The sequence below is a fragment of the Manis pentadactyla genome, chromosome 9 (assembly GCF_030020395.1).
Source record: "Manis pentadactyla isolate mManPen7 chromosome 9, mManPen7.hap1, whole genome shotgun sequence".
In the NCBI taxonomy this organism is placed as follows: Eukaryota; Metazoa; Chordata; class Mammalia; order Pholidota; family Manidae; genus Manis; species Manis pentadactyla.
In genome coordinates, this window is record NC_080027.1 from 98,119,672 (window position 1) to 98,138,504 (window position 18,833).

The 18,833-nt window shown below is 42.0% G+C and overlaps 1 protein-coding gene across 3 annotated transcripts in view; it reads right to left on the reverse strand.

Annotated features, from left to right (window-relative positions):
- Window positions 1-18,621, reverse strand: part of SMYD3 (SET and MYND domain containing 3) — an 807,351-nt gene extending 788,730 nt beyond the window's left edge. For 2 of the 3 annotated variants that reach the window (XM_036918391.2, XM_036918389.2), the window contains exon 1: window positions 18,310-18,620. In XM_036918391.2, coding sequence (XP_036774286.2) covers window positions 18,310-18,602 — 293 coding nt within the window. In that variant the 5' untranslated portion in view covers window positions 18,603-18,620. Of the gene's footprint in view, window positions 1-18,309 lie in introns of all 3 variants that reach the window. The other variant, XM_057507857.1, reaches the window with a different exon arrangement.
- Between the last annotated feature and the right edge of the window lie 212 nt (window positions 18,622-18,833).

Below are 18,833 nucleotides of genomic sequence, written 5' to 3' on the forward strand. Positions count from 1 at the left end.
TAAACCTTGGTTAGTATAAGTGGAAAAGCTTGCCTGGTAAACAGAAGTATGACTTAAACCACCAAAAGAATTGAGTTGTGCCCCACTACGAATTCCCAGATTTGAACCACATCACAGACACAGACTCTCTTGACTGAAGAGAAGGTCAGGACCCCTTGAGGAAGAACTCTACCATAGGGTTAGATATGGATACTACAAATTTTTCTTCTAGGCTTCCCAAAAGAGACCTATGCCCATTTACAAGGATGACTCTGCAGTGGGGAAGAAGAAATAATCAGACCTTGGAAGGATTACTGGACATTGGTCTGAGCTAAAGTAAATTCCTAAAGACCCAAACACCACCATGATCCCACCTCTAGGAATATGAACTAATGGAAGTCAGGGGATCATTTGGGTTTAGGCTCAGATTCATCTCACAGTGGGTTCAGTAGGCACCCAAGCCACCCTATGGTCGTATTGTCCAGTTCCAGAATGCACAGTTGGAACAGACATCCTCAGCAACCGTCAGAATCCCCTCTCATGTTCCTTTACCCATAATGGCTATTATGTTGTATGTAAGTCCCAGTGGAAGACACTCAGAACTGCCTTTAACTACCTAAACCGTAACCAAAACCAGTATTGCATTTCTGGAGGGCTTAATTCCACCACCAATGATCTGAGACACAAAGGTGGTGATTCCTCTCATATCCTCCTTATTTGATATACTCTTTTCAGGAGAAGTGTTTTTGTGTGTGTTTTTGGTTATGTGAAGGATAGGTGACAGTGAGCTTAGTGACAGTCACTAAGTATGGCTGTGTATAGTTAAACAGTGTATAGTTGACAAGGGATTAATCTTGTGGTGGCTTCTACAGTAGATCAACATAGCAAGCTGGAATTACATTTCCCCAAATTCCCTCTCTGTGATTCTAGGTTAAGGCTGGCCACAAAAGAATGTCTGCAGTCTGGAAGGCAGAAGTGAAGCAACTGTTGTGATATTCTGAAGACAGCATAGAGTGCCAGGTACTGTTGCAGCTTATGTATATTGCCACTGATCTAATGGCTCTCCTTGTTGGCCCCATTGGCCCTCTGCTCCTCCAGCTCCTGCTGTGTACCTTCCCTCTCCAAGTCATGGGGACCAGTTCTACAGCAAAGGGCATTAGCAGTTTCTGCAGGCCATCACTGTCCTTGAAAGGGCAGATAGACACAGGTTCCAAATGGTCCTTACTAGTTCCTGTTGGATTTCAAATTGGTCTTACTTTCCCCCAGCTGACATCCAGCTCACCTCTCTGCCAGCTCAGCTGTCTTACAGCGTCTTCAGGCCCACCAGGCAATGCAGAGCACCAACATCTTTACAAAGTCCCACAGTGATGTAAGGTCTAATCTCTGCAATCCCTTCCTTTGTCCTTCAGCGATTCAGCTTCTCTGGTCAAACCTTAACTGACAAAACCCCTTTCTGGAAGAACTGACCAGCCCCTGAAAATAGCCCGGACAGTTGAGAGACAGGAGGTGATTATATGTATACAGACACCGCCCCGCAGGCAAGAATCTGTACAAATGCCCAGAGTTGGTTTTTTTTAACCTAAGTATTTTAGCACTTCACTCCTAAAATGACCAGTCACTTGAGGACAGATAGCCTTTTTATCCTTTTTATTCCCTTTTTTCATGGAAAATTCAGACATTCCCAAAAGTTGAGAGAACAGTATAATGAAACCCCACATACTCATCAACCAACTTCAGAAATTACTAACATATGGCCAAGCTCATAACTCAATTCCCCCACCAATACCTCCCAACTTTATTATTTCAAAGCAAACCCCAACCTGTCACTTCACCCATTAGCTATCTCAAAATATAAAACCTTTCATTGTTATTACTTTCTAATGTTTCATTCTGAAATCATTTCAGGCTCATAAAAAAAGGGTGTAAGAAATAGTAAAGAATTCCCATATGTCCTTCACAAGTATTCCCCAAATGTTATTATGTTAAATAATCAAAGTATCAAAATCAAAAAATTAAAATTGATTCAAATCTATTATCTAATCTAGACTTTATTCAAATGTCATCAATTGTCCCACTAATGTCCAATTTTTGATGCAGGACCAACTCTGCATTTACTTGTCATGATCCCTTGGCCCCCTTTCATCGGGAGATTCTTCAGTCTCTGTCATTCATGACCTTGACACATTTGCAGAGTATTGTCTAGTTATTTGCATACCTTTTTATTGCAGTATAGTTGATACATGGTATTATATTGGGTTCAAGTACACAACATACTGATTTCACACTTATATACTGTCTAGTTATTTTTGCAGACTGTCCCTCAATTTGGTTGTCACTTTTCCTTATGACTGATCAGGCTGCACAAACGTTTTGGCATCTGCCCATCACAGAAGTGATACTGTGTCCCACTCAGTGTATAACAAGAGACATATGATGTAAGTTTGTCTATTATTAGTAACATTAAGTTTGATCACCTGGTAAATTAAAATAAATAATGAAGAAGAAAGACAGGCTCTTGCCCTGGTAAAATGCTGAGCTGAATGCCAACTGGTGGCAGGTGTAGGTGGCAGGGCAGGGGGGTGGGAACAAGGGTGTAAACTGGAAAATCAGCATTTTGCAACTATTACACCAAAGATTCAACCAAGAAAGAATCATCCATGGATGCCAAATCTAAGTGTAAATTTTAATGAGCAGGATATTTCCATGGTCTGTCTCCCCACAGATTACAGGGGTGGGTGGGGCTACAAATAGGGCACAATGGAAAAATAGGCCAACAGCCTGACTGGATGGTCACAATTAACACCAACAACTGAAAGGCAACTGGACCCTGTGAACCTCTCTGATATGATACCCTGAGGATGCATCGTCCATGTACTATGCCAGCTGAGAATGTATGACCTGCATGTAACCATGAAGAAACATTCATTAAACCCAAAATGAGGAAAGTTCTATTAAAAAGAAAATCAAAAATGTCAGTGTTACACATGACAAAGTTGTAGAAATGTTCCAGATAAAAGAGAACCGAAGATAAGGTAATTAAATACTTGAGTCTTGACTGGATCCTGTACTAAAAAGAAAAACATAAACTCTGGGTGACTTGAAAAAATTGAAATACAGACAGTAAAGTATTATAGTAACATTAAATTTACTGACATAGATATGTGTGATAACTTCCACTATTCTTTGGAAATACACTTTAAAGTGTTTAGGAATGAAGGGCCAGGATTTATGGAGCTTACATATTCAGAAAGAAAGGTACAAATAAAGATGTGTATAAATAAAGATGGGGGTTCAAAGGAGGAGAGGGAAGACAGTGTGCAAGTGATAAAACAGTTGAGGTCAAATGTTAATGTTAATTTAATCTGGGTTAAAAGGTACACAGGAGGAGGAGCCAAGATGGCAGCATGAGTAGGACAGTGGGAATCTCCTCCCAAAAACATATATTTTTGAAAATACAACAAATACAACTATCGCTAAAAGAGAGACCAGAAGACACAGGAAAATAAACCAAACCACATCCACACCTGCAAGAACCGAGCACCTCACAAAGGGGGTTAAGATACAAGCCCTGGCCCAGCGGTACCCGAGCGCCCCTCCCCCCAGCTCCCAGCAGGAGGAGAGGGGTCGGAGCGGGAGGGAGAGGAAGCCCAGGAATGCTGAACACCCAGCCCTAGCCATCCGCACCAGAGCGCAGACACAGTGTGCATGGTGTGCTGGATATTAGGGAAACAGGACAGTAAAACCTGTGAGCGGGTTCCCACAGCTGGTGCCCCTGGAACAAAAGAAAAGCGAGTGCTTTTTGAAAGTCTTAGAGGGACAGGAGCCTCACCGCTGGACAGAAGCGTCCCGGCACAATCAGCCCTGCAGCTGGGAATCCCGGGAAACTCCGGGCGCCCTAACCCCTGGGCGGCAGCGCAGCTTGGAGGCCCCTCATGGCGATAAACAGCCTCCCGCCCGTTACCCCTCCGGCACGGCCCCACCATAGCAGAGTAGCAGCCTGAGGCTGGCCACGCCCACAGCAACCACGGAGCTTAACTCCACAGCGGCCAGGCAAGGATCAGACAACCCGTCTGCATGCAGCTACCCAGCACAAGCCGCTAGGGGTCGCCGTTCTCCCAGGAAAGGAAGGCCAGGAGCAAGTGGAAAGGGTCTTGGTTCTCCCAGCTGACACACGCGCCAACTGCTTACTACTACATCTACCATCATGAAAAGGCAGAAAAATTTGCTACAGATCAGACTAACCCAGACATCCTCCCCTGAGAGGGAATCTGAGGAGATAGATTTAACCAATCTTCCTGAAAAAGAATTCAAAATAAAGGTCATAAATATGCTCATGGACTTGCAGAGAAACATGCGAGAGCTAAGGAGGGAGAATACAGAAATAAAACAATCTCTGGAAGGACTTAAAAGCAGAATGGATGAGATGCAAGAGGCCATTAATGGAAGAGAAATCAGAGAACAGGAATGCACAGAAGCTGACACAGACAGATAAAAGGATCTCCAGGAATGAAAGAATATTAAGAGAACTGTGTGGCCAATCCAAACGGAACAATATCCGCATTATAGGGGTACCAGAAGAAGAGAGAGAAAAAGGGATAGAAAGTGTCTTTGAAGACATAATGGCTGACAACTTCCCCAAACTGGTGGAGGAAATAGCCTCTCAGACCACAGAAGCATACAGAACTCCCAACACAAGGGCCCCAAGGAGGACAATACCAAGACACATAATAATTAAAATAGCAAAGATCAAGGATAAGGACAGAGTATTAAAGGCAGCCAGAGAGAGAAAAAAGGTCACCTACAAAGGAAAACCCATCAGGCTAACATCAGACTTCTCAAAAGAAACCTTACAGGCCAGAATAGGATGGCATGATATATTTAATGCAATGAAACAGAAGGGCCTTGAACCAAGAATACTGTATCCAGCATGATTATTATTTAAGTATGAAGGAGGGATTAAACAATTCCCAGACATGCAAAAGTTGAGGGAATTTGCCTCCCACAAACCACCACTACAGGGTATTTTAGAGGGACTGCTCTAGATGGGAGCACTCCTAAGGCTAAACAGAAGTCACCAGAGAAAATAAAATCACAGCAAAGAAAGCGGAACAATCAAATACTAATTTAAGGCAAAAAATAAAATCAACTATGCATAAAAGCAGTCAAAGGAAACACAAAAGAGCACACACAAAAAAAAACACCTAACATACAAAGAATGCAGGAGGAGGAATAAGAAGGGAGAGAAATAAAGAATCATCAGACTGTGTTTATAATAGCTCAATAACTGAGTTAAGTTAGACAGTAAGACAGTAAAGAAGCTAACCTTGAACCTTTGGTAACGACTAACCTAAAGCCTGCAATGTCAATAAGTACATATCTTTCAATAATCACCCTAAATGTAAATGGACTTAATGCACCAATCAAAAGACACAGAGTAATAGAATGGATAAAAAAGCAAGACCCATCCATATGCTGCTTACAAGAGACTCACCTCAAACCCAAAGATATGCACAGACTAAAAGTCAAGGGATGGAAAAAGATATTCATCCAAACAACAAGGAGAAAAAAGCAGGTGTTGCAGAACTAGTATCATACAAAATAGACTTCAAAACAAAGAAAGTCACAAGAGATAAAGAAGGACATTATGTAATGATAAAGGGGTCAATCCAACAAGAGGATATAACCATTATAAATATATATGCACCCAACACAGGAGCACCAACATATGAGAAACAAATACTAACAGAACTAAAGGGGGAAATAGACTGCAATGCATTCATTCTAGGAGACTTGAACACACCACTCACTCCAAAAGACAGATCCACCAGACAGAAAATAAATAAGGACACACAGGCACTGAACAACACACTAGAACAGATGGACCTAATAGACATCTATAGAACTCTACACCCAACAGCAACAGGATACACATTCTTCTCAAGTGCACACGGAACTTTCTCCAAAACAGACCACAAACTAGGCCACAAAAAGAGCCTCAGTAAATTCAAAAAGACTGAAATTCTACCAACAAACTTCTCAGACCACAAAGGTATAAAACTAGAAATAAATTGTACAAAGAAAGCAAAAAAGGCTCACAAACACATGGAGGCCTAACAACATGCTCCTAAATAATCAATGGATCAACGACCAAATCAAAATAGATATCAAGCAATATATGGAAACAAATGACAACAACAACACAAAGCCCCAACTTCTGTGGGACACAGCGAAAGCAGTTTTAAGAGGAAAGTATATAGCAATCCAGGCATATTTAAAGAAGGAATAACAATCCCAAATGAATAGTCTAAAGACACAATTATGAAAACTAGAAAAAGAAGAACAAATGAGGCCTAAAGTCAGCAGAAGGAGGGACATAATAAAGATCAGAGAAGAAATAAATAAAATTTAGAAGAATAAAACAATAGAAAAAAAATCAATGAAACCAAGAGCTGGTTCTTTGACAAAATAAACAAAATAGATAAGCCCCTAGCCAGACTTAGAAAAAGAAAAATAGAATCTACACACATCAACAGAATCAGAAATGAGAAAGGAAAAACCACGACGGACCCCACAGAAATACAAAGAATTATTAGAGAATACTACAAAAAACTGTATGTTAACAAGCTGGAAAACCTAGAAGAAATGGACAACTTCCTAGAAAAATACAACCTTCCAAGACTGACCAAGGAAGAAACAGAAAATCTAAACAAACCAAATACCAGCAAGGAAATTGAAGCGGTAATCAAAAAACTACCCAAGAAAAAAACCCCCGGGCCAGATGGATTTACTTTGAATTTTATGAGACATACACAGAAGACATAATATCCTTTCTCCTTAAAGACCTCCAAAAAATAGAAGAGGAGGGAATACTTCCAAACTCATTCTATGAAGCCAACATCACCCTGATACCTAAACCAGGCAAAGACTCCACCAGAAAAGAAAACTACAGACCACTATCCCTGATTAATGCAGATGCAAAAATACTTAGCAAAATATTAGCAAACCGAATTCAAAAATACATCAAAAGGATCATACACCATGACCAAGTGGGATTCATCCCAGGGATGCAACGATGGTACAACATTTGAAAATCCATCAACATTATCCACCACATCAACAAAAAGGACAAAAACCACATGATCATCTCCATAGATGCTGAAAAAGCATTCGACAGAAGTCAACGTCCATTCATGAAAAAAACTCTCAACAAAATGGGCATAGAGGGCAAGTACCTCAACATAATAAAGGCCACATAAGACAAACCCACAGCTAACATCATATTGAACAGCGAGAAGCTGAAAGCATTTCCTCTAAGATTGGAAACAAGACAGGGATGTCCACTCTCCCCACCGTTATTCAACATAGTACTGGAGGTCCTAACCACGGCAATTAGGCAAAACAAAGAAATACAAGGAATCCAGATTGGAAAAGAAGAAGTCAAACTGTCACTATTTGCAGATGACATGATATTGTACATAAAAAACCCTAAAGACTCCACTCCAAAATTACTAGAACTGGTATCGGAATACAGCAAAGATGCAGATACAAAATTAATACACAGAAATCTGTTGCTTTCCTATACACTAATATGAACTAATAGAAAGAGAAACCAGGAAAACAATTCCATTCACAATTGCATCAAAAAAAATAAAATACCTAGGAATAAACCTAACCAAGGAAGTGAAAGACCTAGTACCCCGAAAACTACAAGACATTCTTAAGAGAAATTAAAGAGGACACTAAAAAATGGAAACTCATCCCATGTTCTCAGCTAGGAAAAATTAATATTGTCAAAATGGCCATCCTGCCCAAAGCAATCTACAGATTTAATGCAATCCCTATCAAATTACCAACAGCATTCTTCAATGAACTGGAACAAATAGTTCTAAACTTCATATGGAACCACCAAAGACCCTGAATAGCCAAAGCAATCCTGAGAAGGAAGAATAAAGTGGGAGGGATCTCGCTCCCCAACTTCAAGCTCCTCTACAAAGTCACAGTAATCAAGACAATTTGGTACTGGCACAAGAACAGAGCCACAGACCAGTGGAACAGAATAGAGTCTCCAGACATTAACCCAAACATATATGGTCAATTTTCATACGATAAAGGGACCATGGACATGCAATGGGGAAATGACAGCCTCTTCAAAGCTGGTGCTGCCAAAACTGGACAGCTACATGTAAGAGAATGAAACTGGATCATTGTCTAATCCCATACACAAAAGTAAATTCGAAATGGATCAAAGACCTGAATGTAAGCCATGAAACCATAAAACTCTTAGAAAAAAACATAGGCAAAAATCTCTTGGACATAAACATGAACAACTTCTTCATGAGCATATCTCCCCAGGCAAGGGAAACAAAAGCAAAAATGAACAAGTGGGACTATATCAAGCTGAAAAGCTTCTGTACAGCAAAGGACACCATCAATAGAACAAAAAGGTATCCTACAGTATGGGAGAATATATTCATAAATGACAGATCTGATAAAGGCTTGACATCCAAAATATATAAAGAGCTCACACACCTCAACAAACAAAAAGTGAACAACCCAATTAGAAAATGGGCAGAGGAGCTGAACAGTTTTCCAAAGAAGAAATTCAGATGGCCAACAGACACATGAAAAGATGCTCCACATCACTAGTCATCACAGAAATGCAAATTAAAACCACAATGAGATATCACCTCACATCAGTAAGAATCCCACCATCCAAAAGACAAACAACAAATGTTGGCAAGGTTGTGGAGAAAGGGGAACCCTCCTACACTGCTGGTGGGAATGTAAATTAGTTCAACCATTGTAGAAAGCAGTATGGAGGTTCCCAAAAAGCTCAAAATAAAAATACCATTTGACCCAGGAATCCCACCTCTAGGAATTTACCCTAAGAATGCAGCAGCCCAACTTGAAAAAGACAGATGCACCCCTATGTTTATCACAGCACTATTTACAATAGCCAAGAAATGGAAGCAACCTAAGTGTCCATCAGTAGATGAATGAATAAAGAAGATGTGGTACATATACACAATGGAATATTATTCAGCCATAAGAAGAAAACAAATCCTACCATTTGCAACAACATGGATGGAGCTAGAGGGTATTATGCTCAGTGAAATAAGCCAGGTGGATAAAGACAAGTACAAATGATTTCACTCATATGTGGAGTATAAGAACAAAGGAAAAACTGAAGGAACAGAACAACAGCAGAATCACAGAACCCAAGAATGGACTAAGAGTTAACAAACGGAAAGGGACTGGGGATGAGTGGGAAGGGAGGGAGGAGCAGGGGGAAGAAGAAATGGGGCATTACGATTAGCATGTATAATGTGGGGGGGAAACAGGGAGAGCTGTGCAACACAGAGAAGACAAGTAGTGATTCTACAGCATCTTACTACGCTGATGGACAGTGACTAATGTGGTATGTGGGGGGGACTTGGTGAAGGGGGTAGTCTAGTAAACATAACATTCCTCATGTAATTGTAGACAAATTATACCAAAATAAAAATATATATTAAAAAAAGGTACACAGATTTCTTTTGTACTATTCTTATTCTTGCAACTTTTCTGTAAATTTGAAACTATTCCCAAATGAAAGTTTTTAGTTTTTTTTTAATTGTAGTAGGAAGAGGTTAGATTATTTCTCCAACAAGGTACCTAGAGAAGCATATTACTATTTCAAAATGATGGTATGTCTAAAGATAAATGTTCAAAATTACCATAAAATGACTCCAGGTTCTAATTTCACATAATTTTCTGGACACATAATACTTATACTAAATCCCAGTCCATCATACATAAAAGAGTAGATGTGTGCTTAGGAATAATTTAAAATTTGGGTATGTATGTATAGTCCCTAATTCCTTTTCATCACAGTTAGTGCTATTTCAGGATGCTGTAATACCCATTTGGTAAGTGCTTACAGTGGGCTGTATGTCATTTCACCTAACTCTTAATTCTCTGCTACTTACATGTGATCAACCAACAGCCAGCTTTTAGCAACACCTAGGAGCTTATTAGACATGCAGAATCTCACACCCAACCCAGACCTTACTGAATCAGAATCTTCACTTGAACGAGATCTTCAGGTGAATCATATTCACATTAAAATTCTGCTCTAAGACTAACTCAAGTTTATTTCTAGCTCCCACTAAATCTGACGCATGTAAGGCAATTCTCCAGGAGAGCCCTTCTCCATGCCATGACCAATTTCTTGTCTCTCCATCTCAACTCAAGGCCTCCACATCATCAAGACAGGGAAAGAGAGAACAAGGAAGATGACAGACTATTTTACAGTCAACCCGGAAATGGCTTGCATAACTCAAGCCCACACTCCACTGGCCAAAACTGAATCACAGGCCCCCATCCAATTGCAAGGAGGCTGGGAAATGTAATTGTCCTGTGTGCCCACTGAGGAAAATTAATCGTTTACTAATGGATACTGTGATGTCTCAGAAATACCAAGGGAACGTTGAATAACCAGGCTTGAGCAAAGGCAGAGCTAGAATTAGGACAATTAACAGAGTTCTACCTCTCAGTTCAGTTCTAAAGCCAATGGCCTGCCAAGTAAACTGACTCATCTCCTATCAAGAGGTTCACTCTTGGTTTAATCAGCTAGCAATTTAAAAAAAAAAGTGGACATAAGCTGGCAAGCACTTCAAAGGCATCTTCATTCCTAAACAGTTCAACTTTTTATACAATTCCAAATGAAATAGTCTAAGAAAGACATTTATTTAAATCTCTATTACAAAAAAATGATACAGGTTTTACTGGGGGAATAATACAAAATATATGAAGCACAAACAGATGTCCTGCCCCCTCCAAATCCCATTATCTAGAAGTAATCTAGAGTGTTATTCCAGACCTTACCTATACTCACAAGTATATGTATACATACACAAAGATTTACTTAAAATACCTACATTGTTCTACAACTTTATTCACCCAACAATGTCATGGAAAGCCATCCACATCTGTACAATCTACTTCAATCTTAACAGCTGCATTGTATTCTATAATATGGCTACACTATAATTTAACCAGTCCCTTATTAGTAGACATTGAAAATTCTCTTCTCCACTTTTTTTAATTACCAAAATGCTATGCTAAGTATCCTGTGCAACCATGTCATTTTTATTTGTCAGAATCCCAAAGATAGGGTCAAGAAAACATAGTGCTCAATTTGGTGATAAATACCACCAGAATACCCTCCAAAGCAGCAGCACCAATTTATACTCCTACAAGTGTACAGCTGCTCTCTGGCCTGTGTTTGCATTTATAAGGAAAAGACACTTTTGTAAGGTTATGATGAGATAAATTAAGTAGTACACAAGGTAAAGCAGTTACAGTCATACCTGGCATTGCTCAGTAAGTAGTAATAAATATTAGCTACTGAATAATAACATTCAATTGTCATGTACTGTGGTAACAAGTAAAGGGAAAGTGGTTCTCTTTAGATAATCAGGGTTAATCACCATCCCATATTTGACCCTATGCAATTCAGAGGAATATCTCCCCCTTGACTCCTAAACAACTAGAAACAGCCCAGAGTTAGAAGATGAGAAGCAAAAATTGAGTGATTCATCCTCAGAGGCACTAACTCTATACCTTGGTTCCTTGCCCCAATATATATCCTGACAGGTTATAAGAAAACCAGAACCAAATATTATTCATTGGTTCACAACATCTACTAGAGAACAAACCCCAGCCTCTCAAAATGATACAAAAAACATGTCGTGTGTTTTATAACAGCGGTTCTCAAAGTAGGGTCCATGGACCCCTGGGAATACCTGACACCCTTTCAGGAGACCTGTGAGGTCAAAACAATATTCATAATAATATTAAGACATTTTTTGCCCTTTTTATTCTCATTCTCTTCTAAGTATAAAATGGAGTTTTCCAGAGGCTATGTGACAAGTGATTTTGCAATACACTGAATGCAGAAAAGTTATGAGAACCCAAAAATCTTCTATTAAAGCCAGACATTAAAGAAATATGCAAAAATGTAAAGCAAAAAACTTTTCTCAGCAAGTTTTCTTTTGTTTTGGGAAATATAGTTTGTTTCATTAAAAACACTGTTAAAATGTAATAATTTATTATTTTTACATACATATTTGAAAACTTATCAATTTTCTTATGCAGTAAAATCAACAGATACAACCATAAGCAAAACCTCTTCAGAGTCCCAAATAACATTTTAAAACCCTTTCTACAAAATCCTCTTCAATAATTTTTATGAGTATAAAGAGATCCTGAGACTGAAATGTTTGAGAACCCATCTATGAAACCAGCTGCCTCAAATGACAGTACATGTCAAGAGCAGTCAAACCACACGCACTGGCCCACACTTCAATTCTCTCTCTGTGAATCAGAAGCAACCTGTGAGGAACACCTCAGCTCTACAGAAGATTTTCAGTAGGTCTCAGAGGTGGTAGTTCAGGCAAAAAAAACAAATCCAAGGGCAGAAAAAAAAATGAGTGTTCCAATGAGAACAAATCAGTGATCCCTCCATGACAAAGGGTCTAAAATAAAAACCCGAAAACAGTTGGCTGGCCGGTCCCAAAGATGTGTTGCCATTTGGAGAACTCAGGATCCCTTACTACTGGCAGCAACCAGGGCACTCTGTTCCAGGGGAAGCCACAATGGCCACAGTGGGGGTGCAGTCTGTACTGCTGAGTTCTGGACACCAGCCTCCATCCCTGTCCCCACAGTTGCTATTCCTGAGCCCTCTGAGCAAGCAGCAGGCTGTCTGAAGAAGGAGAACAATGTACTGCTATCCACAGAACAGGCCATCCTGTCTGCTTAAGATCGTCCTCTGCCGGGGCATTCATACGGACCAAATGTTTTCAGGCTCAGGGCTCTGCCATACAGCCCTTTCCCAAACCCCCTTGCAGAAGAAAAGGAAGAAGCAAAAGAAACAGGAATTATAACTCCCACTTAAACAGAAAAAAATAGAAGTCATATCCATAGAGTTCCTTCCCAACCCACCTTGTTATCAATCCTTCCACTTTACTCCAAGTCCTAAGGTAAACCCATTACCATTGCCCAGGAATCTGCAAATCCTGACTTCAAGCCAGCTCTCAAGGTTCCCTCCTGGAAGATTTCACTAGTCCTTCCACCTTCAGAGCCCAGCCCCTCACACACCCCCCAGGAGTCTACCACACTGCCACAGTCCACTTGCACCCGGTGCTGACATAGCTCACAAGATCAGCTGCAAACCCACAGAATGCCTTTTAGCCCTTGTTTGAACAGAAGTACCTCCCTGTCTCCATTTGGCTCTTTCTCAGCACTTGTCTTGGATTAGGGAGCTAATTTGAGAATTCTGCTTTTAAGCTACAGGCACACCTTGATGATACTTGGATTCAGTTCCAGACCACTGCAATAAAGCAAACACTGCAAGAGCCAAATGAATTTTTTGGTTTCCCAGTGCATATAAAAGTTAATGTGTACACTATATTGTAGTATATTAAGTGTACAATAGCATCATGTCTAAAAAAAAAAACAAATGTGCATATCTTAATTTAAAAACACCTTACTGCTAAAAAAATGCTAACCACCATCTCAGCTTCCAGCAAGTGTAATCTTTTTTGCTGGTGGAGGGTCTAGTCTCCATGTTGGCAGCTGCTGACTGATCAGGTGGTTGCTGCTGGAGGTTGGGGTGGCTGGGGCGATAAGACAACCGCGACATTTGCTGCATCAGTTCTCCCTTTCTTTCATGAAGGATTTCTCTGTAGCATACAGTGCTGTTTGATAGCATTTTACCCACAGCAGAACTTCTTTCAAAATCTGAATCAGTCCTCTCAAACACTGCTGCTCTTTTATCAACTAAGTTTATGGAACACTCCAAATCCTTTGCTGTCATTTCCACAATCATCACAGCATCTTCACCAGGAGTAGATTCCATCTCAAAAAACCACTTTCTTTGCTCATCCATGAGAAGAAACTCACTATTAAAGTTGATCATGAGAATGTAGCAATTCAGTCACATCTTCAGGCTCCACTTCTAATTCTGGTTCTCTTGCTATTTTCACATCTTCACTGAAGTCTTGAACCTTCAGTTGATTTTAAAAAAAACGCAGTATCTGGGGGCACAATAAACAAGGTATGCCTGTACTCATTCCAATGCCTAACATTCTTGGTAACTTTATTTAGAAAAACGCATCTAACAACTTATCTCTCAGTTCCCTGATCATTGCAACAATCTTTACCTATTCCCCACCTAGGCCACTTTCTGCCACATTGTAAACCTTGTCATTCCAACACATACATTACTTCTAGAGCTCCTGTGTGTCAAGTCATCCCATTCTGACCACTCCACGACTTCTCTGACCACGTTTGCTCCTTTAATCCACTGATTGTACCACATTTCACTGTCCAACACTACTCTCCTCATGACTCAGCCCCTAGCTCAGAAGTTGTGGTTCCTGATTACACCCTCCCTTGCCTACAACTTCCACTTCCTTCTCCCTCTCTCCATCCAATATTCAGACACTTGAGTTTAACTCTTTACCAGACCTGGTTAAATAGCTGCTCTCAGGTAAGTGTTTCTCCAAATGGGACTTATGGGACACTGGTGGCAAGGAGACCTTGGAAGACCACAGAGACTTGGTGTGCTACAAGGAGTCTCCACTACAAGGAGGTAATCAAGTCTCATGGCTGCAATAGTGCCACCTCACCTTTTGGGACACCATGCTGACTCCCATCTCTGGCATCCATCTAGACTCACACAGCCCTTTGTCATGAAGCCTGCTGCTTCAGCAGGCCTCCAAGCTCCCCCAACATCCCTCATAGTGGTAGGAAAGCATCTCAGAATCTCCCGCTACCATTTCCTTCAGCCACTGCTGCTCCCATCTGGCACAGCACCAGCTTACATAGCTACCTCCTCTCAAGAGTCCACATAAGGAGCAGAGCCAAAGGCCGCCTACTTTTGACTGTCCGCTCAATCCACTAACACCCTCACCCCAACCCCACAGCTTTGGCCAGACAGGGAGGGACAAAACTTATGTTTCTCACACTCTGTTCTCCTTACCTCTGTCCCCCTCCTTCCCACAATCTACCAGAGCTCAAAAATATAGACTTTCCACTTACAAGTCATCCTCCTTCCTCTTGAGAGGCACTAAGGCTCAAGCTCAGTCTTAATGATGGAAGAGATTTCTTCACCCTACAGAAGAAACTATCATCAGAGTTTAGCAGAGTTAACACTTGTTATGAAAATTGCAGGGAACTTGGAACTTCATAGAAAACCAAAAACAAATACACGGTGCCTTAAAATTCTTGAAAATATTAACCCTACACAACTTCACAGTTAGCATCTTCTGTGTACTAGGCTCCAGGGATATAGCAAAGATTAGACATCAGGTCGCTAAAGTATGGAGACCTATAAACAAAATAATTACAGTGCAATTTTATGTTCTACATTTACTAAAACAAACAGAAAACACAAATAGCCCCTCTGTCAATCTTTTCCAGCTCCATGAATCTAAAAATGTGTGCAAAAGCAGATAAAGGATAATATAAGTCATTTCAGGTCACAGCTTCACTACCCTTTAAACTTTCTGCAATTTACATCATTTTCTTTTCCACTCACAACACGAAAAACCAGATGCCAAGCCTTAACGAGGGAAAAAGTGAGAGAAGCCATTAAACAGGTTCAAATTTCTCTATTAATAAAGGTAAATATCCAAGAACTAAGACACTAATCAAACCAGCGCAAAGCTAAAGGAGGTCAGGCAGAATCTCATAACAATAAATCAGTTGGAGACTAATGAAGTAATTGAAATACTTTGCCTTTATTTTATCCCCTCCACCAACACACACACACACAGAACTGCTGTTAACTGTTACAAACTCATTATTTTCTTTCCCTTTCTTAATTCAAATGGAAGGGCAGAAAGGCAAGAGTAACTAGAGGAAAATTCTGCCAGACATTCCCATTATGAAGAGCTTACTATTTGCCAGGTACTGGGGCTACTAACATTGATGTCTTATTTACTGTTCAGAACTTCACAACTGTTTTCACTTAGGAGGTGGTAAGTTACACAAAACTGTATCCTCCAATGATGGGCATTCAACAGCAGTAGAAAACCGCATGAAACAATGCACAGAAGTCTGATTTCTCCAATGCTATTTTCAGGCTTCAGTGATTCCAAGTAGGCACTTCAGAAACACAATTACTGAAGTGAAACTTCCACAAAGAGCCTCCTACCACAGCACAGGTGAACTCCACCCACCCAACCCCTAACAAATGCAAGTGTATTTTCTGTGTAAAGTACTCATACATAAGTGTTTGTCGGTATGAAAAACCAATCTGCTTGTTTGGTTCTGATGCTTGGCAATTACTGATATCCCTTTGCCTCTGTTTAGGTGTGCTGATTTCCCACTATAGGAATACTGGTGAGAAGTAGAGCCTGCCTCCATTCTTAAAAGCCAAAAAGGTCCATACTCACTTCTCAACTTCCCTTGCAGCTCGGGTGCAGGCAGCCAATCCCAGACACCCACTGAGGAGTCCAATCAGAAGCTAATAAATGCGATCACAAAGAAGCATGGTTAAGAAAGCAACTTCCTGGCCATAACCAGCTTCCCGAGCAGCAGAAGCAGTGGTCATGGCAGTGGCAGCCAGCACAGTGGCAGCTGCTGCCATAGTCCTGATCATACATGCTGCAGAATCCGGCATTACCAGGAGGCGAGAGTGTTGTACTCCCCTGGCCCCAGCCCAGCTGGTTTTTTTCAAGTGCGATTATGACTTTCCTTGGAAAGTGGAACTTCCCTTGGCTCCTGCCCATTTTTGGAGCTGGGTTGCCTCTAGAATTAAAAGCAATGCTGAGAAAGCCCCAATACTTTCATTCAATCCCCCCACCACTGACTTTTTTGGCTTAAATCATTACCTGTCTTGCTAATGAAAAAAGTGGATAATGGACAGCAGTAATGAAACAATATGGTAAATCAAGACGCACCCCACCCACCAAGAGCTAGGTTTGTGTAGTCTGTTTTGGTCAACTCCAAGTCTCCTATGATAGCTCTGTTAATTCAGCTACTAATTTGCCACCACTATTCATTCCAAAACTTTTCTATTCCGACTACTAAATAACTTGGCACTCTGCTTTTATCTGCAAAATGACCCACATCTTCTCCACCAATTTATATTATAGGACCTAAGTAACAGTAAGTTCCCTACTTTGGACTTTGACTCCAGATCCACCTGCAAAGGACTTAACAGGATAAAGAGACCAGCTTTCTCTCATTTGTATGAATTAGAATCAAAGACCTACGACTTTCCATGCTGGAGGCCCTCAGCAAAAGTTAGCTCTTGAACGGAATGAGCTGCTTTTAACAGCACAGTTTACAGTGCTCACTCCTCAACATATGTTTTTTTGCTGTTATGGTTACTTCAGGAAGCAACAGATACAACTATTATTCGGTTGGTTTAAAATACAAACTTAAATCAATCTGTCAAGTATGAATCAAATAAGGACGTTAATAGTCAAGCTACTGATAGGAGCGCTGCACTTACCTCCTCACCTCCAACTACCCAAATCCCAGACTAACAGGTCTGGAAGAGCAGTCAGGCAAAAATCACCCCCACCGTCTCAAGAAGCGCCCTTCTCCTTGGCTGACAAAAGGAGCGCAGTAACATTTGCTGTTTGGATACAATTCCTACGACTGTGCATATATATATTACACGTTGCCATAAACTGCGCTCACATAGTACTTTACATTATGCCACTGCTTCCAGGCTTATAAACAGTTACACGTGAGTTCTCACACCTTAGATGGGTAGTTGAGAGTTAGACTTGCCGGCCAGTCATTAAATGCGAAGCACACCGCGGAATTTAGTAACTGCTGCTCCCACAGCACAGGACTGCCCTTCTGATACACTGTTGTTAATTCTCTCCCTCGCTTATCTGCTCGTTAAGGATTCTTAAGGAACGCCATTCATCTTCGTATCCCCAGGCCCAAGAGAACCTGGACCCTAGAAAGTGTACCCAACAGCAGGTCTTCGGCCCCGCGCTAGCCGATCCTTCCCTGCTCCCGCTCGCCCCGCCACCTGAGATTTCCACAGCCTCTCCAGTGAAGCCTGTAGCGCAGGACAGACTTTTTCCCCAGCAAAATTGCCCAACCCTCCTCCGAAGTCTGCCCCTGCTCCCCCATTCCCGCCGAAGCAGGCGGCGCGGGGTAGAGCTGCAGGGGCCAGCCAGGGCTCCAGTCCCCGGCTGTCACCGCGACGCGCCGCTAGGCACCCGTGCGGCACAGCCAGGCGGGGACCCGGGGAGGCGCCCACGACGCCCCCAGACCCGCGCCACTCGGGACCCGGGGGCGAGGGCGCTCCGTACTTACCCGAGGAGGCAGTGGTCGCAGACGACTCCCCGACTGCCCTTGCACACCGTGTACGCCAAGGGGTCTGAGCGCAACAGCAGCTCTCCCGGGCGCAGCGGAACCACGGCGCGCAGCCCGTTCCCCCGGTCGGCAGTACGGAACTTCTCCACCTTCAGCTGCTCCATCGCCCTGCAGCACCGCTCCCGACGCGTCCGACGCGTACGCAATTCGCGTCTCCCGGGCGGCAGTAGCGCACCGGCGCCCTGCGCGCACACGTAGCCGAGGGTACGGGCAGGCGGTGGAGCTCTGAGCATGCCCAGATGGGGCCGAGGCGAGCGGGCTGGAGGGCTCTGAGCATGCCCAGATGAGGCCGAGATGGGCCGGCTGGAGAGCTCTGAGCATGCGCAGTCGGAGAGCGGAACTAGCGGGCTACCGGGAGCTGGAACGATGACGCTCCTCTGCCAACCTAGCCTCAATTGTCTAGGCGGTTTTGCGAGGAGCCGCGGGATTTTTTTCCTGTTATGGTAATTTAAGGTGATGAAAAG